We start from the raw sequence: 12,621 nt of genomic DNA, 5'->3' as shown, positions 1-12,621 counted from the left end.
GTGTGTGTGTGTGTGTGTCTGTGTCTGTGTCTGTCTGTCTGTCTGTCTGTCTGTGTCTGTGTGAAACATGTCCATGTCCCCAGTGCTCACTGGCAAATGACACAGACCTTGGACGCCTGTAATCTTTGTCGGTTATGTGTTTGACGGGATTCTTGGTTTGACATATTGCTAGAGTAAAGGCAGGCCTCTAATGACGCAAACCAGGGCTGTACTGTCAACTCTGATGTCAAGTCATGTAACATAGTGACGTTACATCTGCAATTCCAGGAGCATTAAAAGAAGAAAACTTTGAACTTACTGCATGAGGGAATAGTCTTGACAGTGTTGGTATTCTCACAGTGGGGCTGCAATCCATCAGGTCATTTGAATGAGCTAAAATTATGAAAACAATACAGAAATGTATTATTTAATGGATTTTTTGCACTTGTCTTTTAAATGTATAAAGTAATGACACACTGTGTTGATTTAGGTAGCAAAAGTAGCAATATGGCTACATAAAGAACAAACCCACTATAAAAGAGAAACAAAATGTACCACAGTCAGTCTCAAATTGTCTGTAGAACTACTTTAAATTCAGTCTCATTATTATTATATAGATTATATTATATTATAATATCTTAGGCCTACTTGTGTTTGAGATGAGTGTTTGCTTAAAGTAATCTATCATATTAGTGGATCCAGTTACTGCATAATGCATTGTAAATGATCTGAACCATAATCTTTGTATTGGGCGTAATTGAACATAATTCTTTCTATTTTTCTTACTGGTGCTTTCCTTTAAAAAAAACAACTTTTTTAAAAATGCTATAGAGCTGTTTGTAAATAATATTTCACTTCTGATAAATCGTAATTAGAACCACCAGTTCAAGGCAGGCGTTTTATTTGCATTACTGTGTACACAGTGCAATTGCCAAGTAAGTTTTGCACAAAATGACTGTAAAGTGTGAAGACGTCGCTTCGTGGTTCCATAAAGTAAGAAAGTGCTCGTGCTGTTGAACTTACCATCTGTATTATGTTTGTATGTCCGTCAAAATTAATTAAGTAAACATAACCTGATGTCTATTTACCGAAAAGTCTAAACTTTGTTTTTGCATTCGATTCGAAAACTGCCCGTATGCAGTTTTTTCCTGTTCTTTCTCCTACGCACCTGTCACCTTTGGGAGTGCAAAATACTTTCTTTTTAATCGTAAATGTCACTATTAATTGATTAATATTGTAGTTATACTACCTACCAGTAAAACGAGGACATTGTTAATTCGTATTGCCATCTTGTGGCTCGACCATAGACTGTCGACAGAGGAGCGTGGAGAGGACGCAGTCGTGGTTGCTCAGTGATGTAGCATGTAAGCATGTAACTTCGCCAGGTGCTCAGATCCGGCTTTGAGGCCGCCTACGGTTTCCGGTCATTTCTACGCACACATACATAGACGCACGTACATCGTTTTCGTATCCGCCCAATACCGGATACTCAACAGTAAAGCTCAAATAAAGCAAAACCAACCAAACTACCCAGTAAACATTGAGCACAAAGCTTGATGGTGATTGGCTAATGCATTTGTAACGTCCAATCAGATTGATCGTAGGCGGGAACAATGGCAACCTCAACAGGAAGTCCACATAATCAACAACACGAAATCAACAGTTACAAACTTTCAGCTGCGTTATTAGAACGGGTAGAACACGGCGACATACCTACATTTACCCAATTGATATTTAATTGTAGTCAGATGTCATTATTTGAATACACCTGTTCTTAAAAGCAAGACTGTTTGAAGAAGCATGGTGGAGTCATGGGGTTTGTTTACGAGACGAGTCAGCTGACGAGCTAACGTTAGCCTCAGTGTCGAGCTGTGCTAAAATAGCCAGGAATACAATCTAATAATAATTCAACAACTTTCTATGAATGAAACTTAGCGTTGGCTTGTCGGCTAACGTTATAGTTAGTACTATTTTGACCAAAAGGGCTTTTCCTTTTACATCACACAGCGGTTGTTGTCGGCCGAATGTGTCAAGTGTTGGCAAGTCCAAATTGTTATTGTTAGAATAATTGCATTGGTCACTGTCCTGTGACCAGCTGTGAAGGCTTCTATATCATAAGATGCCGTGTACCTGTGGAAACTGGAGGAGATGGATTCGCCCGCTGGTTATTTTGTTGTATATCTTGTTATTGCTTGTCGTTCTACCGCTATGCATTTGGGAGCTACAGAAGTCAGAGGTTAGTTGTTTTGGTAATCTTGGCTAACTTAACTTGTGTGGATGGCTTGTTGTTTTTTAGTCGGGAAGCAAAGATCTTGAAGTGATCACTCATGAATGGACGTAGACAAAATATGGCCAGGGTGAAGGACCCCACTGCTTAGGTGGGAAGAGTGGGCAGTAACAAGCCAAAGGCTTTCTTGGGTTTTAAATCCTCTTAGCTGACCTTGTATTGAACTGTATTTTACTGTGGTTTTATCTGCAAACTGCTAATAAAGTATTCAATCAATCAATCACCTGAGAAGTCTGGCCACATCAATTTGATTGAGGTGCCCAGATACACATGATTTGAACATGCCTAAACATATTGACACTCAAGGCCTAATATTTCAACAATTGCTACAAAACCTGTGGATATACAAAACCAGACATTATGGTATAAACAATAAGTTGAAGGGTACATTAGGTAGGTCTGATAATGATGCAGGTCAGTGGTTCTCAACCTTACAGGCCGCGACCCCCCAAAATAATCACTCATGAACTGGGGACCCCCCACCCTGAAAATGACTTGGAATTGTAGGCATTACATTTAGTTTGACTCGGTTCCACAGAAAAATATTGTGAAAATAGCCGACAGCTATTTTCAAAAATGTTGCCTCTAAAATGTCCTAAGTCCTTAAATTGTCACTTTACTGTCATCGGGGGACCCCCCCAAAGTCATGTGGGGACCTACAGGTTGAGAAGTGTTGATGTAGGCTACATGTTCAAATCATGTATTCTTTACATTATTTCAGACCATTTCCCAAACCACACTTTTATTCTTTACTTTAAACAAGTAGTTAATTTCACACCGAGGTGCCTAGCCCCAGACTTCTCAGGTACAGACACACTATTCCTTTATCCTAAAGAGACTATTCCTCCAAGCTTCCTCAACTCTGGCAATATTTTGTCCACAATGAAGTGATTGTGCTCACAGCCTTGTCTGCTCAGGTGAAAACGATTTGATGCTATTTCTATGTCATTCCTTTCAGGTTACCACTCATAACAAAGCATGGTTCATCGCAGGGATATTTGTCTTCATGACTATACCCATATCGCTATGGGGCATCTTGCAGCATCTGGTGCATTACACTCAGCCTGAACTCCAGAAGCCAATTATCAGGTACAATGGTCATAGGATTATTAGTAGTACTAGTGTGTGCCTTATGTTGTTGTTGCATGTGTGAGACTTATGGTGTATTTTGTTTCGTTTCGTTAGGATATTATGGATGGTGCCAATCTACAGCTTGGACAGTGTAAGTTGTGTGTAGTACAGGGAAAACTATTTTGGTTTGCGCTCATATACACATGTACACGTTTTGTTTGTAAAAAAAAAAAAGAAATTGGGAGAAAAATCCCTCAAGTTATCCTAAACAGATGAGCACTGAAGATTGTGACTTCTGAATGTTACTTACTGGCTTTTAATCCACAACATTGTCACTCCTTATCTTATAGTGGATTGCATTGAAGTACCCCGGTATAGCAATTTATGTGGACACGTGCAGAGAGTGCTATGAGGCCTATGTCATCTACAACTTCATGACCTTCCTGTTGAATTATCTGGGCAACCAGTATCCCAGCCTGGTCCTGATGCTGGAGGTCCAGGAACAGCAGAAACACCTGCCTCCTCTCTGCTGCTGTCCACCCTGGCCGATGGGAGAGTGAGTTTCCTGGAGAGATACACCTATATAATACTGCGATTTACTATTACTACTACTATTAGATATGGCTTAGAGACACATCACTAGGACAGGTAGAAATGCAAAGATGAGACAAGAGAAAGCCCTACAAAAAACATCAAGTTGTCATGCGTGCCATGACTTTATGAAAAAACAAAGATGGTCAGACATTATTAGTGTTGGGAAGTGTACATTATTTCATACTGTCAAACAGTCCCCAAATATTACTGGGTAACGTATTCTTCTATGCATCAACTGTGGCCGGAGTCTTGCAGTTTTTCTCAGTCGCTTAGGTACATTAATTAAATCATCCTTGACATTTACAAAACAGTGTGCATTTCCCGAAACATTTCATTAACAGCACCACACAAGGGATTACCTGCAAAAGCCCATTACTTGCTCAAAATCCTTAGTTTATCTCTCTAAAGTAAATATTTATGTCAATGAACATGTCAGTGCCATCAGAAGGACAAGTCATTGGTTATAAACAAGATAGTCAAAATGCTTATCCATGTTGTCAATATAACGGTATATTAAGTATTTTCTGATGTACACTGGCTACGGTTTTGATGACCGTTTTTGAAAATGCACAACGCTACACTTTTTCTGTATGGCATACATCAGATTCACCAGTACAAAGTTATACATTACTCTACTGCAAATGGGAGATTGATGGCAAGAGATTGGAAAGGATTCATGTTGTTGCAATATGGAAAATATTATTCTACAACACTGCATAGTACAAAGGAAAATACATTTTATAAAAATGAAATGTAAAGATAGGAAAATCTCCTTAGGCAGAACTGTACATACAGTGCTATATGGGGAATTACAGCATAATCTATAGCAGACAGACGTTCCTGTCTGTTGGGCTATACATTCTCATCCACATCACAACGGATAGCTTCCTTAATGCAATTGTAATCCCTTGATGAGATGCACCTCAGCTATATTAGAGCAGACATGCAAACTTGTAGCTTTTCAGCTACAATAGCCGTTTTGAATCCAAATAGGGCAATTGTGTGACACCTGACCCGAAAAAAAAAAGAGTCACCTTGCATGCCTGTGAACTGGTTGATCTAACATTTCACATTCCCCTTCTGTAGTGGAAGTCACAGAAAGTCTTAAATTCAGGACACATTTCCAAAAAAAAAGTCTAATAGAAAAAGAAATGCTTGACAGATTGTGAAAACTGGCTCAACCATTTTGCCTGTTATGACTTATGCAATTATATAATACCTACATATTTTAGGGGTTAAGACTATTCAACAGTGAACCAGGACAGCCTAATTATTACATTTTGATCAACATGACATGAGCAATTGATAATGTAGGAAACGGCAGACAATTTGTTTGAAAGAATGTGTCTAGATGTAGTATTGAGATTTCAATTCTGATCTAAGAAATATACCAAAGCGACTAAGAAAAACTGTATTTCCTGCCACAAAATGTAGGCTATAGCACACAATTGACAAACCACATTTTCATGATCAAATACACGATCTAACAAAGATGTACAGTACCTGCATAGTGTCCCGGTTACATTTTTTTCTCAGTGACAGGACTGACGTTTTTGTTCCAAAAATAATTTTGGTGCTGATTCCATGGAAGAGAACATTAGATCCGTGCATGCAGTTTGTTTCTCCTCTGTCAAAGATACTGGAAGCCATTTCACTCATGTCTTCTTACAGTTAACATGAGCGTATCGTGTTTGAGTGGCTATATGTTTTCTGATTATCAACATGTCTTTAATATCTATTCTTTTTGTTCACCAGAAGTCCACGATTTCACAAGTACATTTGACATGTTGACTAGACAAATTGTAAAATCCTCATAGCATGCCTTGTGACTTCTCTATATAAATGCATGTTTTGTCATGGGACTGAAGAGCAGATAATCAATCAGCAGTATAGAGGCAATAATTTGCCATGGAAACTGGAAGAACTTCCTCTGAAATGCAGTTGAAATGTGAATGTCTTATAGGCACAATCCTTTTCCTTCTTTGGAAACACTCCATTGAGTCTCGCTAATAATGTTGTCATACCCTTATCACTATTTACTATGCACACCCCACTACAATGCTGTATGTATGTACTCTAAAGAGCATATGAAAGGGGAAACAACTTTCACTTTCAGATCAGCAAGTCTTGGAATGAGCATCCACGTAAGACAACATCCACTGTATCCCTGTTTAGATTTCATCACATGAGGACATTTATGACAGTATTGAAATGGATACTGTAATTTTAAAATACTGTGTTAGTTAAACCAGCCAACCCCTAAAATAAAACAAAAATAATAATAATTTGATAATCTTAGATATCACGTGATAGACATTTAAGCTAAGTAATACTAGAAAAAAACATTATTGATCACCAGGAGGGAAATTTAGTCTGTTTTAATACAGATGCTGAGTTTGGTTTTATTTATTCATCAGCAACGATCCTGTAATCTCACAGAAAAGTATGTATGCCTTGGACGGAGCACTGAATCATTAGAAGCAAGAGAGATTTCTCAAAGTAAACGACAATGTGCAGTTCCCTCTGTTTCTTGAATATTTATTTGAAAGCTGTTTGGTTAAAGGAGGCCTTCACTGACATTCATCGACTTCAAATTAGCCCCAATTGGCCAACCTCAGAAATCATTTAACGTGCGTGTCTGTGTCTGATTAGAACCAGAGGAGTTCACGAGACCAACCGTGTGTTCTCATTTAAGAAAATATGCACTTGCCGCGAGCACAACAGCATTTGTTTACACGGCATTTTAGAATGCTGTGCTATTTGAATTGTTTAACTCCTGCAAGTAGTAAACCTACAGTACTGTATCATAAATAGTATAGAGTTTCTTAACAGAGATTTTACCACAGGTAAAATGTTTGCCATATAGATGACTGGTGTCCAGCAATATACAACAGTTGCAACAAGAAACCTGTACAATGTCGAATCCATTGATCGTAGAATATAAAGAAATGTTTATACAGTGACCTTTTGTGTACATAATACAAGTGCAATAATTCATAGTTATGTATCCATATCTTTCAGTATCGGGTTTGCCAAACAAAATCTCTGCAGTATACACTAATATATATTTTCTTTTATTTTCTTGCAGGGTCCTGCTGTTGAGATGTAAGCTGGGAGTGTTGCAGTACACGGTTGTAAGACCAGTCACTACAGTTATTGCATTGTAAGTGTGTTCCTGAAATGGCCTTGATGACAGGGTTGCGAGAGGATAATGATCATGCTTCTTGGTAGCTCATGTGACTGCATAGTATAAAAAAACCTATTTAGGTACTTTACTAGTTTACTTATTGCCACTTTAAGGGGCATGAAACCCTAGGCTGTTTTTGTAGTGTACAGGTTAAAAACTGCTGACGGGTAAAAACACTGCAGACTGACCTCATATACACCTTGATGTAAGTAACAACTGCAGCTAATAACATTAATTATAGATGTGTTGAATTTAGCTGTGCGATTGTGCAAGCATTGACAATACTGTTGTTGATTACTGTCTGCTTGCACATTCATCATCATAAGGTCTCTTTGGCGCCGTGGGTGGCATCATGCGTAGAGCCAATCAGATTCACCAGTCTTCTCCATTTGGGTTGGTCGACGAGGGGCACCGCCTATTCCATAAACAAACCCGATACGCCCATATATAGGCATGTGACTGACATAACCATAAACAAAACCGATACGCCCATATATACTGTAGGCATGTCACTATGACTCAGACACAACCATAAACTACCCGATATGCCCATATATAGGCATCTCACTGACTCAGACATAACCATACAAAACCTGATATGCCCATATATAGGCATGTATGGCGATCCGGTTGTCTTGAGCCACAGATCCGACCGCTATGCCCATGGTGACATGTATAAGCACAGATCCAGTCCATGGTCAATGATGTGGTTGAATATGCAAGCATTCCTTGCATATTGGCACATGTAAATCTAACACACCTATTATTAAACTTCAATTATCTAGAATTATCATGGTGGTGTACAATAAACCTGTTTTAAACCTTCTGTTTTTTAAACTGTACATGAAAACAAATTCAGACATGCAAAAGTGTCACTTTTCAGCTACAGTCACCTTTTTGAACCCAAATAGGGCAATTGTGTGACACCTGACCCGAAAGAAAACAACATGTCACCTTTTTCACCTCGGGGCTGTTTGCATGCCTGCAAATTACAAATTGGCCTAGTGTTTCATGCCCCCTTTTAATGCTGTTTATTAAATGCATGTCACCAACCTACATACAGTAACTGCCTGTCTACCAACATACATCCCTGGCTAAGAAGCGGAATAATTCAACTCTTACATATACATTACCTCCTCCTGTTCCTATCTTTGACCTCTCGGGTTTTCTCTACCATGCAGGATCTGTCAGCTATGTGGGGTATATGATGAAGGCAACTTCAGCTCAAAAAATGCTTGGACCTACCTGGTCATCTTCAACAATATGTCCCAGCTGGTAATAAAGACACTGGATTTACAACATAATGTTAATGTATTTTTCTGCCTCTAGTACGACCCCATACAGTACCATTGTGTTGTCCTGCATGCTAACCTAGTATGTAATTACATGGTGCTACATGCTTCTGATTGCATTTTGTATTGACGTGATTTTATTGAAGTTCCAGCCCAGTATTATATGTTAAGCTTTTCTATTGGTTAAAGGTCCACTTCACCCATTTTCAACCTATCTTCATAATGCTGTAATTGGTCCTCACTAATGTTTGTTGTAAGATGGCACCATTTCTGTCTACGCTCTTTGTCTCAGCGCTGGTCAGTGGACAGTCAGACACCTGCATACCAGTGACATCATCGGTAGGCAGGTTTGATCATTTCAAGCAAGATTTCAATCTTTATTATTTTTTTATTAATGCAATGGCTTCTATTTATTTCATAATCTTAATTTTCCAGGAAGAGAAATGTTGTAGTTTGTGTTGGCTTGGAATCCTAATCGATGATGTCATTGGTATCCAGGTTCCGGAGCTGTCCATATACCACCAATGACACACAGATTAAGGAGATGGAAACTGTGCCGTTTAATAATGAGAATTAGTGATAATCAATTATATGAACAAGAGGTTGAAAATGGGTGAAGTGTTCCTTTAATAGACAGGCTAGAAGTATGAACACTTTACTACTACATATCAAAAAAAGGTAATAATTCAACGATCTTATGTGTATTTTCTGTGTTCTCCAATCCCAGTTTGCCATGTATTGTCTAGTCTTGTTCTACAAGGCTCTGAGAGAGGAGCTCAGCCCCATCAGACCAGTGGGCAAGTTCCTATGTGTCAAACTGGTGGTGTTTGTGTCCTTCTGGTGAGTGTCTGTTCAAACTTAAAAAGGTCACTTTGACTCTATTCTAACTCTTGTTCCGGGGTTCTTTTTTTCTATGTTTTTTTTTATTTATTTGATCTCATTCATACAATAGAACACAGTTGTTTGACATTTTTATGACCCGTGGATATAATTGGAAGCAGTTTGGCCTGTACACGCCCTATTTTCCACACTTTGCGTGTGCAGTTAGTTAGTCAAGTATGCAGTTCATTGATTTGCACTGACGTTGACTAATAAGTTCCTGCTCTGGCTGCAGTGTACAGAATTGATTGTTTCCATTTTGTGAACTTTGATTCTCTCATGTCTCAGGCAAGCCGTGTTCATTGCCTTCCTGGTGAAGGTGGGTGTGATCTCAGAGAAACGCACATGGGACTGGGAAAGCGTGGAGGAAGTGGCTACTGGCCTACAGGTACACCTGAAAAGTTGTCTGCTAAGAACTGAGTGACACTGACAGTATGCAACAGGGTTGCAATCAAACGAATACATTTAATCGATTATTGCATTTTGTCTATTGATATTAATCGATTACTAATCGCTATTTTCAGCATTTCATAAGAATTTTGAAAATACGTGTCGCATAGATTGGCTGTTTTCACTATTTTTGCACAACACTGTTGTGTGACGAAGTATACAATTCTATAGAACAGAACATGCAAAGTGTGTTTGCTGTAGATCTGAGTGCTTCATTCGTAAGTGTTCGTACAGTAGTTCTGTACAGACCTCCGTACACACACACACAAACATTTTCATTGATTTACCTTTTGTGTCTTGTTTTTAAGCTGGTTCTTATGACAATATATTCTGTTGTCCTTTGTTTGTAAGCCAGTTCCTGTGACAATATATTCTGTTGTACCTTAGATCATATAATGCACTATAATCTACTCTATTGTGTCTACATTTTTGTTGCTTTGTTTTTAGGGTCTGCTCAAACTAGTAATTTTTGTCATCTTATTTTTTATAATAATAATAATAATCACTTTGAGTCGTTCCAACCAAAGAAATCCTGAAATCCTCAAACACAGACTTGTCTTGTTCCGTCCAGGATTTTATCATCTGTGTGGAGATGTTCCTAGCAGCCATTGCCCATCACTACAGCTTCACCTACAAGCCTTACATTCGGGAGGCTGAAGAGGGCTCCTGCTTCGACTCCTTCATGGCCATGTGGGACGTCTCTGATGTCAGAGCAGACATCTCTGAACAAGTCCGCAATGTTGGTGAGTAGCTCCTAGCTACTGGTACTACTGAATTTATTTACAAAGAATTTTACAAAATTATCTTTTCCAATATGTCCATAAATAAATGGGAGACAGTGCTCAATACCGGTGTATGTTTTGTTTCATAAACAGGGAGAACAGTTATGGGTCGTCCAAAGAAGACTTATTTTGGCGAGGCTGAGGATGACGGTGAACGATCTGGTCTGCTCTCCTCGGGCTCTCAAGATGCTGTTGCCACCGAGTCTACATCTAACCCGACGTCCCCCAAGGGTAGATACCAGGGTCTGGGCAGAACCCTCACACCGCACTCCCGCTCGGCCCCTGCTGGGCTTAGCTCAGTCCCTTGGGAGGAGGAAGGACATGAGGCCAGACCTGAAGAGGTTGAAGACACCAAAGAGCCAGCCGAGGCAGATCTTATCATAATCACCTAGAAGACTCTACTGAACACAGTTGGGCAGGAAACTGTCATTTCCTTCCTATCTAACCTGAAATGACCAAAACAAAACCAATGAGTGATGTGTTAAAAAGAAATAAAAGCACATTAGCAGAGTGGTGAAAGACATTCCCTAACAAATGCAATTACAGATGGACCTCTGTCAATGACAGCTTTAAGAATGTTCAGTAGGGGCACTAAAGAAAGTTATGGGACGGCACTCCCATGATTTAGTTTGCTTTTTTAATTTAATTTTAAGCAATCTTTTGTTGCCCTATGGTATTTTTATGGCTAAGTACAATGTACCGTAACTGTTAAAAGTTAAACTGTAAATCATCAGGGCTTAGGGGCAGTTTATTAGATTGATCCCAGAATTGGGTTTATCTCGAAGCTGCAAAACTCATCATTTTCTCCTTGATGACTTGTTACTTTCGTCACATAGAAGCTGATGTTAATGCTGACTTTCTTGACAGCCCCAATTGTGAATAGATGCGAGTCTGCTTCGAACATCTCAAGTTTATGTCTGTAAACTATTCCATTCTGGAGGGACTTGTATTGAGTGAGCAGGTACAAGCTTCGGTTTCTTGCACAAGGTTCTGACAGGGAAACACTGGCCATTGGAGAGATCCCAATTACGGGATGACCCTTCGATTATGTTCAGTTTAGGTTGTTTTTAAACAAGCCTTTGCTATTCAGTTAGATAATATACTGTACTCTAATAGCTACTAAAGCAAACTTATGGAGGCAGTTAATGGGCATGAAGTAAAAAAAAGAAACTGAATCTGTGTTTACTTTCAACTGGCATGAGGGCGAGTACATAATCTAGATAATCATTTTTGGGGCGAATAATACCATTAAAGAAAAAAATCATTTGGTTTAAGACCATGCTCACGTGTCCAACCACCTACAGCCATGGCAAAGCTGGTTTAGTCATCTGTACTACTACTGTGATACAGTATTATGTAAGGGTTGGAACAACTGGGCTACAAATGTGGTTAAAGCACTGAAACATTGTGTACTATGTAGCACAAAGACTACTGGCTGGCTCATGCTTGTAATGGTCTGGTATTAATGCCTTGTCCTATGTGCCGTGGAACTAGTCCATCCACTAGTGTACAATTAATAATCCCAGGATCTGTCTCACTTGAGTAATACCTGACATTAAGTAATCAGGCATGCAAGGATAGAAATGCTTCTACCCATGTCACTTGTGCCGTGTATATCAAATGTTTTGAAATCTGTTTTGTCATTGTGATTATTTGAGCACAAATATTGATTGATCGCCTTTAATGTACAGTGTAGGTTATCAGTGAGTCTTGTCAATTATCCACGTTGAGTTCTTAGTATGTGCAGCTACGTATATTGCAGTGTCAATTATCCACGTTATGTTGAATCCTTATCAGCAGTGTGTGCACTGTGCAGCTACGTGTTGCATTGCCTTACCTGACATGTGTCAAAGCATCTAAATCTTACAGGATAACAGGTCATACAGTAAAAGTTTTCAATTTAAATCAGTGTAAAAATGGACCCATACACTCGAGTTAAATTAACTCAGTTTTACTGTGCACTTTAATATTCCATGTTTTGCTTTAGTTCAGACACTTGCCATCTTCAAATAAACATTCACTTTATCTTTCATCAACTTCTATTGTTCTTGTATTTAGCAAGAAATTGTTCCACAATCATGTTGAAAGTGTTTCTATCTA

General features: G+C 38.9%; 1 protein-coding gene across 2 annotated transcripts; it reads left to right on the top strand.

Annotated features, from left to right (window-relative positions):
* The first annotated feature begins 1,628 nt into the window (after window positions 1–1,628).
* On the top strand, window positions 1,629–12,553 carry tmem184c (transmembrane protein 184C). 2 transcript variants are annotated; one of them, XR_014601619.1, is made up of 11 exons: window positions 1,629–2,215; window positions 3,225–3,355; window positions 3,452–3,488; window positions 3,688–3,893; window positions 7,020–7,094; window positions 8,300–8,393; window positions 9,138–9,250; window positions 9,578–9,677; window positions 10,311–10,482; window positions 10,615–11,789; window positions 11,826–12,553. XR_014601619.1 is itself a non-coding variant. In XM_084068606.1 (10 exons), exons 1-10 carry the CDS (start codon window positions 2,099–2,101, stop codon window positions 10,911–10,913), a joined length of 1,344 nt encoding a protein of 447 aa, XP_083924732.1. In that variant the 5' UTR covers window positions 1,629–2,098; the 3' UTR covers window positions 10,914–12,553. The 2 variants fall into 2 exon arrangements, 1 of the variants encoding a protein (XP_083924732.1); XM_084068606.1 differs by having other exon boundaries at window positions 10,615–12,553.
* Window positions 12,554–12,621: the final 68 nt, after the last annotated feature.

Source organism: Gymnoscopelus microlampas (assembly GCF_963454915.1).
Source record: "Gymnoscopelus microlampas genome assembly, chromosome: 2".
In the NCBI taxonomy this organism is placed as follows: Eukaryota; Metazoa; Chordata; class Actinopteri; order Myctophiformes; family Myctophidae; genus Gymnoscopelus; species Gymnoscopelus microlampas.
The sequence above is the reverse complement of the archived record's forward strand: the minus strand, read 5'-3'. Positions and strand labels throughout refer to the sequence as shown.